We start from the raw sequence: 9,016 nt of genomic DNA, 5'->3' as shown, positions 1-9,016 counted from the left end.
TAGCTGCTGCTGCTGAGCTGGAGGAAGCTGCTGAGCAGGAGGTAGCTTCTGCTGCTGAACGGGAGGTAGCTGCTGCGCAGGAGGTAGCTGCTGCTGATGAACTGGAGGTAGCTGCTGCTGCTGCTGAACGAGAGGTAGCTGCTGCTGCTGAGCTGGAGGTAGCTGCTGCTGAGCAGAAGGTAGCTGCTTCAGATGAGCGTGTGACGTGTGGCTCTCACAAAAAATGTTCAATTATTCTTTGTGCAGCATGAAAATAAATAGGTGTGTTTCCATTGACTGACAAATTGCTCATATTGAAATTATGATTATAAATTAAAAAACTCCCACTTATGGCAAAAAAAGTTTTTATCATGAGGTGATATTTCAGGGTTTGGAAAAAGCCATATTTTATAAAACCGCAATGGAAACAGGTTTTTGTCTCCTCTAGGTCACATGATGCTGTGGCTAATGTGCTCGTCAGTAGGAACCAGCTCCCTCATGACGCAGCAGGAGCTACAGCAGCTGTATCAGAGGAGGACCAGCAGCTTCTGCCTCTCCCCACCGTGAGAGTTTGATGCTGAGATGGAACTCACAGTGACCTTTGACCTCCAGATTCATCAGTTCATTGTGTCCATCAAGTGGACGTTTGTGCCAAATTTTGTGTGCGTGTGTAGCTGCACTGAATGCACTTTGTGTGTTTATTGTACAAACAGGAGCATATATTTGAATTTATGCAAAGTTACCAAAGATAAGGTTAAAGTTGACCTTAGTATTTGCTAAGTTGTGTGTAAGTTGCAAAAAGACTGAAGCAGCCTAATAAACGAGTGTTTGAGGGACGTTTTACTGTTTGTTTGTTTGTTTGTTTGTTTGTTTGTTTGTATATGTAGGTTTTGTTTGTATATGTAGGTTTTATAGCATTATAAAAGCATGTTTGAGCATGTTTGTTGCTTTTAATTATGGCACAGTAATTATAAGGGCAGCTAAAATGATCTTGCATAACTAAATGCTATGTATTTTTGTGCTTCAGGGCGGTTTTTGAATAGTTTTTGGGGTGCAAACCATCAGCTGTATCTGGCAACCCTGCAGCAGCTCGCTCCTGCTCTCTGATTGGCTCATTTCACCAACAGAACTCTGGGAGAAAACAACAGGTAAGTTCTGCACAGACACCGTCAATTACGGCGTTAATTTGTTTTCAAAGGCAGAAATGACACCGATAAGTAATTGTGTCTTCAGCGTGAGCTCTGCGGTTTCACCATGGATGTGTTATTTCAACATCGCAGGTGAAACTTCCGGTGTGACGAACAGACCGGCCGTTAATGAGTGTTTGTTTAACGGGACGGTCGGCGGCAGAGACCGAGACCGGAGTCAACATCTATAACACCAAAAACTGCCTTTGAAATAATCCCCAGCGGCTGGAGAGGTCACAAAAGGTCAGTTTGAACCTGCTCACGCGCAGCACGGAGGTCGGACATGACGCCAACATGGCGACCTTTTTCGCCACACCGTGGTCATCCTCAGGAAACGGCGAAATGTGCGTTTTAGCCAAATAGTGAAACTCACAGTAACAGCACAGATATTGTAAAGACAGAAGGAAGCCAGAGAGCATCTTATGTTTGTTTGATAGCTGCTGTTTTGCTCATTTTCCGCCTTTATGTTTGGCTAATATTGATCACAGACGGATATATGCCAAAAATTAGCAGCAACGTCGATATTTATGGATGATTTGATGGAAGTTTGTTCAAAACTTTCAGTTCTCATATGATGATGGATGGGTTAACCCCTGAAGGTATTTTTGGTGCATTTTAGTCTCTTTTCTTCTTCCTGTTGTGATAACTGTGTGTGTGTTCATGCATGTGTCCTAAATGTAGTCCAGATTGTGTATTTGAGTGTAATCAGTGATTTTCCATGTAGGCTATGTATGTATAACCATAAGAAATATAAATGTAATTTCCTGGACATTTTTCAGTTGTTTTTTTGATATCTAATAATTATTCCCAGGTGATGGTCAGGTCATTTCTTTGTCTCCTTTTATTATTTTTTTGCAATTTCAGGGACATTTCTTGCCAAGCGGCTTATTATGTTTTTTCTGTATCTTTTCGAGAGAAATCTAAACATTTTCCTCAGGTTTCAGAGGTTTAAAGGCGTAAATGAAACTGCGTCTCAACGCAGAACAAGAAAACTGATGTGGATTCAGACGTTAAAGGATTAATAATGTCGTTATTAAAACCCTAACCCTGAGTTTGAATATCAGTCTGCATGAGGCCCGTTGATTGGAGAGAATTTAAAATATAAGTGATCATCTGTAATGACACTCGTTCAAAGACAAAACAGCAGTAATAATAAACACTGAGAGTAAGGTAAAGTATTAAAATACATGTAAGAAGTCACTCTTTTTTTTTTTTTGAACCAAATATTTATTAGTCTTCACATATATTTATACACACGTTTCAATTCACATCAAGAAGTCACTCTTAACAAGACTTTTCTGAAAATATGATAAAAGACATTTTTTAGGAGGAATAATCGTCTTTCTTTACCGTCAGCTTCTTACGTGCTCGTGTGTTTTTTTTTAGAAATGGATCAGAGACCAGAGTCAAGTTTTCCTCCAGATTTGGGGCTCGGGGCCCCAGCGGGGCCTCTTGGTCCGTCCTCTCAGCTGACCCCCCCACCGCCCTCCAGCAGCCGCAGCGATGCAGCCGATAACTCTGCGGTTTGTACCGTTTATTCTCTCATCGATCAGGTTTGTGTCGTTTGATGGTTTCCTCGTACAAAGAGCTGCTCTTAGTGACAAAATTCTAACAAAGTTCTTAAAATTATGACATTTCTAAGAATTTCCCCTTAAAGTTAAGACTGAGGCCTTCAGACTTAAAGAGAAAAATGAGAAACTGCTCGGAGGAGAAAACTGCAAAAAGATAAAGAGAAATATTCATCAAACTCTGGGTGACAATAGCTGGGTTTCCATAACTGATTTACGCTAAACTTAAATGATATTTTCGAAATATCAATGAAACACAATTGCAAAAGGACTGCGTTTCCACTGAGTGATGTTACGTGACTTTTCTCTGGCGATAGCATCCCAGTAACCATGGCGATGGACTTCCAAAACATCATTTCCATTGCAGTTTTGTGAAATATGGCTTTTCACAAGACCGTTTACAACCTTTTCGGGCTGTATGTCCCTCACCTGAGCCAAAATTAAAATGTCCCTCCTCAGTGCTCAGGTTTTGTTAATGCCTGACCCGTTTTGCAGCAGCTCTTCCCCCCTCATAAATAAAGAACAAGTCCAGTTACAGTCAGGCTGAGGTGTTTATGTAACGGAGGGAAAAAGACACAAAACAAAAACCCCAAATCACCAGAAGATCACAGATGCTGATATGCTCGTGACCTCGGTGTGGTGGGTGATGTGTCCTGGAGTTTTTACTGTACAAATTACGGACATGGCCGATCCGCACGGGATTAAAATCACAGACGCCCTCAGCAAAATATTACAGATCACCAGAGATCGCCACGTAACACCAGTCTCCTGTGAATAGGACCGGAAATTTCTCACCGGAAGTTGTTCGGCTGAATTGGGAGCTCTGCGAGGGATCCTCTGATGTGTGACGTCTGTATTTTCTTTGCATCACAGCCGAGCGTCGCCTCTCGTGGAGGTCCGGGCTACGAGCAGGTGGTGCGACTCGCCGAGCGTCTGGTGCAGCTCTGCATTAAGGGCTACGTCACCGACGGGGGTGGAGGAGGTCGTGAAGCTGTGGGAGAACCTCGATGAGGTCGATAAGGGGCGTGTGAGATACCCAACACGCTACAAAGTCGTGGAAAACTTCAACAAACGGTACGTGTTTACACGGAGCTGCTGGTCTGTTATCTGCAGGGACGAGGTCTGATGGATCCGTTATGATCGTCCCTTCAGCCTCTGTCTGTCTGCAGACGTCTGTAAAGAAACTGAAAAAAACAGAACAGATTATGAGAAGTAAGAGCTGTCTTTATTTTATTTGTTTATGTATTTAATGTTTATTGAAAAGAGACATCAGTATAAAACACGAATGCAAACACGCCGGAGTTAGCAGGTGTGCTCATTTACATCTGTAGTCCCTCGGCAGATAACACAGCAGACAGGTACCATGTAGTTAGACATTCGTATTTGTAAGCATGCACCGCAGCGTAGCAGAGACAGTATATATTTCAAAAGTTATAGTAATAAATAAAACAACAGAAAGCATGGCAGGTCAGTATAGCGCACAGAAACATACAGACATCCAACAGACCATCCGGACAGATCAGATTAAAAGCTCCTGAACTTTCCTCTCTCCTTCCAGCCGCATTGTGAGACCCAGAAGTCGAGGAACGTGGCCCGACGCCAGGCGACTGGTTGAGGCGATTTTCGTCCAGCTATGTGTCCTCCACCCGAGCAGCACGAGGCAGAACGGCTGTTCGATCCCCCGCCTGACTCTGGTTCTGAGGGCCTACGAAATGATTCAGCATGCCGTATTGTCAAACCCAAGACTCATGGCCAGAACGACTCTGCAGCTTTTTACTGTAAACCGGACGCTGCTGACTGAGTGGTGAGAGCTCCTCCTTATTTACAGCAGTGCTGCTCAACTTACGGCCGACGGGCCAAGTCTGGCCCCTGATAGGGTGCCTGGTGGCCCCTCAACCATTTTCTAATTGACAGTAAAAATAAAGTGATTCACACTGTGAATAGATTTTGTCCTTTTAGTCTCCATAAGGTGTCATAGACATAAAACAGCATCAACATAGAGCTTGTTGATCAGAAAAAGAGCCAGTGGGGGATCCCCCACACCCCCGACAGAGGACCAAGATAAGACCTTAGTGTCTTAAAATACTAAGAAAGTCCTAAAATCCTAGAAATGTGTATGGGGCTGCTGCGACTGCCCCTGGCCTCGTGTCATTTTTTAAAAGTGGCCCCCGAGCAAAGAAAGTTGAATATCTCTGACTTGCATCTTTACGTGGCGCTGCAGACAGATCCTCGGTGTGTCAATTATGTCAAATACAGCGCGATAAATTTCACTTGGCATCAGATCATAAGGACATATAATCTGTTTTCACTCTGCAGGCACCAAAGGTGGACTATCAGCATGGAGAGGAACTTCCTGTCATCGTTTAGCCCCAACAGGCAAGAAACTGGCACTGCCGCTGCCAGCTCCACCCCTGCAGCCCCCAAGTTTGCATGTTCTTCCACCCCTACAGCTCCCAAACCTGTAGCTTCATCCACCCCTGCAGCTCCCAACCCCACAGGTACCTCCATGAGTGCAGCTTCCTCCATCTCTGCAGCTACCAAACCTGCAGCTTCCTCCACCCCTGCAGCCTCCAACCCCACAGCTACCTCCATGTTTGCATCTTCCTCCACCCCTATAGCTCCCAAACCTGCAGCTTTCTCCACTCCTGCAGCTTCCAACCCCACAGCTACCAAGCCTGCAGCTACCTCTATGTTTGCAGCTTCCAAGCCCGCATCTACCTCCACCCCTGCATCCTCCAACCTTGTAGCTACCTTTATCTCTGCATCTCCCAACCCCGCAATTACCTACATGTTTGCAGATACCTTCAACTCTCCAGCCTCCATCTCTGCACTTTATTTCACTCCTGCAGCTACCTCCAGAGTTACAAATGCATTCTTCATTCCAGCTTCCTCCACCCCTGCAACCTCCAACTCTGCAGCTACGTCCATCTCTGCAGCTCTCACCCCCTCAGCTACCTCCATCTCTGCAGCTCCCAACCCTGCAGCTACTTTCATCTCTGCAGCTCCCAACCCTGCAGCTACTTTCATCTCTGCAGCTCCCAACCCTGCAGCTACCGCCATCTCTGCAGCTCCCAACCCTGCAGCTACCGCCATCCCTTCAGCCTCTGCCTCTGCACTTTATTTCAGTCCTGCAGCTACCACCAGAGTAACAGATGCAATCTTCCGTGCAGCTTCCTCCACCCCAGCAGCAGCAGTAGCAGCAGCAGTAGCCGTCGCCCCTCCTCGTCTTCCTCGTACCACAGCGTGGCGGAGGAGGCTGAAGGAGCAGCATCTTGCCCAGGCCCGGGCGCTCAGCATTACCCACAAACAGCGGAGGAGGATGGAAAGTTACACGTGCCGGCGCTGCAGACGACCGAAGACGAAAGAGTTCGGTCACAGTCAGTTCAGAGGAGCTCACTTCTGCTCGGAGGCTCAGGGTCGCTCCGCGGAGGACTGGCTGGAGGAGAAGAGGAGGCAGAAGCAGAACGGTTAGCTCCACACAGCAGTTTATGTTTCACACTCTGAGAAAGCCGCTGTTTGAGGGTCGTTTTCTGTATTCGGCCTGTTTAAAGTTTGCCAAGTTGTTGTTAACAGAGTGAAAAACGTGTTAATTGTATTTTAGGATTGATGGTTTTTTTTTAAACAGCTGTGAATGTCTTTAGTTCAACCTCGCCATCTGTGAACTCAGAACTAGGGGTCGACCAGTATTGGTGTTTAAGGGCCCACATCGATTATTAGTGCTTAATGAAACTGATAACCAATATGCAAGAACAATGAAAATATTTCTGTCGAAGTTTAGAATTTGGAATATAAGAAACTCCAACAAAAAACTTTGTTTAAATGCCTTTAGCAAATGTTAAATCAAAACTGGAACTTTCAACATTATACACAGAAAGTTCCCTGCAACTCTTTTTTACAAAGTTAAGTGAAAATTTAAATGAAAAAAACTCCAAATTCATCAGTTCATTGTGGAGGCCAGCAACTGGACATTTGTGCCAATTTTTTCATTTATTTATTTTTTTTTGTAATACTTACTATTGTACTGCCTGTGTAATGCAGATATAGTACAACGTACAGGATAATTACATTTATTTTATTTTCTCTATCTATTTCTTCATCAGATATGTGAAGAAATTCCCTCGATTTCTTCGTGAAATATTGCGTTCACAGGAACAGGACGGACGAACAGCCTGAAAGCATGATGTCTCCGGTCAGAGGCGTGAAAACAAGCTGAACCGAACCCTCAGAAACCTGAAGTTCACTGCGTCCCGACGTCTTTCACAGGCACTTAAACCCTCAAGGGAGCACATTGCTTTTATTTCTTTCAAAAACAGAGAAAAAGGAAAACAGCCATTTGGCAAAAAATGTTTTGCAAAAGAGGAGAGAGAGAAAGAAAATAATAGATTAAAAAAAAAATCTAGGGGGAAAAGGTCCGGAAAAGTATAATTAAGTATTATAATATATTTGAATTTTTTTGTGTGCACTTTTACTTGTTTTTTTTCATTTTCCCTCTTTTTTTTCTATTATTCCTTTTTAAAGGTTATTTTCTTGTAACTTTCCACAAACTTCTTGCTCATTTTTGAGTCATTTTTTCGTTAAGTTGCTCGTTGCCTTCTGTCCACGTTTTGAAATCCAACTGTCCTCAAGTTTTAAAGGGTTAATTCATCTGAAAAAGTGCTGACGCGGATCCAGGAAAAATGTTGTGACTTCACTGTGATTTGGTGTTTTTAAAACGCGGCTGAAGATGGAGGAGGAACAGAAAGTCAAAGCTGAAAAGTTTCCACAAAAATCTGATTTTATTACAAAAAAAAAATCTGCTCTTGAACATCGGACACAATAATAATAATGTTAATAATTAATAAACGTCCATCTGGGGAATTCTGTGTTTGTCCAACAAGACAACGTCCTGTCCGTCCAGCAGGAGGACGACATCATGACGAGACGGCACTCTTCCCGCTGCTGTGGACGTCCGTCCTCTGGAGAACCTGATTGGACAAAGTCTCCACGTCCGCCACGTGAGACAGTAACTGAGCCACAGACGTGTTCTGATGCAGAGAAGAGGAGGACGAAGGGTTAAATATGTTCAGATTAAATAAACAGGGTGATCAGCTGAGAGGTCATATGACTGACCAGCTGAGACAGGTGGTCTCTGGCAGCGGGACTGCAGCAGACAGAGTTCAGCTTGTCCTCCAGAGTCTCCATGAAGTCCAGCAGCATCTTCACCAAGTCCACCACGGACCTGAGACACAGCACACCGTTACAGTTCAGAGCGGGGACACACTGGGGACAGACTGAAGACAGACTGTGGACGCGCTGGAGACAGACTGGGGAGTGACTTGGGACAAACTGGGGACACACTGGAGACAGACTGGTGACGCACTGGAGACAAAGAGGGGACAGACTGGAGACTTTTGCGATTTTTTAGCATTTTTTTCTCTTGATTTTTGAAGAGAAAATACTGGCAATTTTTCTCATTAAAAAATTTTAACCAACTTAATTTCTTTAAATTTTTTGGTGATTTTTAAAGGAAAAAACATCTTTTTTTATCATTAAAAAAACGGATACTTTTCGTCTCTTTATTTTTGTTGAATAATTTTCAAAGAGATTTTGGTTTTTTTTTATTTTATTTTTTTTAATTTTTTGAAGGAAAGTTTTCTTTAAAAAAAGAAAAAAAGATGCTGTTTATCACAGATTTTTAAATTTCCACTGGTCCTTCAACACATCTTGCGTTCAGGTTTGTGAAATAAAATTTCGCGACTTTTCCAGGTTTTTCATGACGGAACAAACCCTGAAACTACATAAACGCACGTCCACGGGCTGACGTCGAGGCTTTTCTCCGTGTGGTTGAGCTCTGATGAAACGTGATGAAACGTGTAACGTTTGACTTTAAAAACACATTTGTCCTCGGCGATCACAGAGGACGTCTTTAATGTTTTGTCCGCTGCTGCAGATCCAGGATCAGTTAACCCGTCCTGAGAGAGACGGACGGCAGACGTTACCTGTGCAGGTGAGCCTGGACGGGCAGGTTGGTGCGAGCCAGCGGCCTCATCAGCCTCTGACGCAGACCGTTGTGATCCTTCAGCAGCTCCTGCAGGTGAGCGCACAACATCTGCAACACCTGGAACCTCCGAGCTATATATACACACACACACACACACACACACACACACACACACACACACACACACAGAGTCAGATTACCGTCTCTATTAATGATCATTTACAGCTGTTCAGAAAAGACGGGAAGAATTTTAAAAGTTTGAACACTGCAGAGGACAGAAGACTCCTCCCCTTTAAATACCA

General features: G+C 44.0%; 2 protein-coding genes and 1 long non-coding RNA gene across 3 annotated transcripts; 2 read left to right on the top strand and 1 right to left on the bottom strand.

Moving 5' to 3' along the window:
- Nucleotides 1-901: 901 nt before the first annotated feature.
- On the top strand, nucleotides 902-2,777 carry LOC121937959. Its single transcript, XR_006105228.1, has 3 exons — nucleotides 902-1,127; nucleotides 1,260-1,409; nucleotides 2,553-2,777. It is a non-coding gene; the product is annotated as an uncharacterized LOC121937959 (long non-coding RNA).
- Nucleotides 2,778-3,593: 816 nt separating this feature from the next.
- On the top strand, nucleotides 3,594-7,217 carry LOC121937961 (endochitinase A-like). The gene is made up of 5 exons (XM_042481254.1): nucleotides 3,594-3,808; nucleotides 4,293-4,538; nucleotides 5,051-5,232; nucleotides 5,284-6,201; nucleotides 6,835-7,217. The coding sequence occupies exons 2-5, from the start codon at nucleotides 4,447-4,449 to the stop codon at nucleotides 6,840-6,842; spliced, it is 1,200 nt and encodes a 399-aa protein (XP_042337188.1). The 5' UTR covers nucleotides 3,594-3,808; nucleotides 4,293-4,446; the 3' UTR covers nucleotides 6,843-7,217.
- A 302-nt stretch (nucleotides 7,218-7,519) lies between these two features.
- Nucleotides 7,520-8,992, bottom strand: haus2 (HAUS augmin like complex subunit 2). Its single transcript, XM_042481253.1, has 3 exons — nucleotides 8,713-8,992; nucleotides 7,844-7,952; nucleotides 7,520-7,758 (listed from the first exon to the last, which is right to left on the bottom strand). The coding sequence occupies exons 1-3, from the start codon at nucleotides 8,931-8,933 to the stop codon at nucleotides 7,645-7,647; spliced, it is 444 nt and encodes a 147-aa protein (XP_042337187.1). The 5' UTR covers nucleotides 8,934-8,992; the 3' UTR covers nucleotides 7,520-7,644.
- Between the last annotated feature and the right edge of the window lie 24 nt (nucleotides 8,993-9,016).

Source organism: Plectropomus leopardus, unplaced genomic scaffold, assembly GCF_008729295.1.
Source record: "Plectropomus leopardus isolate mb unplaced genomic scaffold, YSFRI_Pleo_2.0 unplaced_scaffold28024, whole genome shotgun sequence".
Classification (NCBI taxonomy): Eukaryota; Metazoa; Chordata; class Actinopteri; order Perciformes; family Serranidae; genus Plectropomus; species Plectropomus leopardus.
This window is presented reverse-complemented; position numbering and strand designations above follow the sequence as displayed.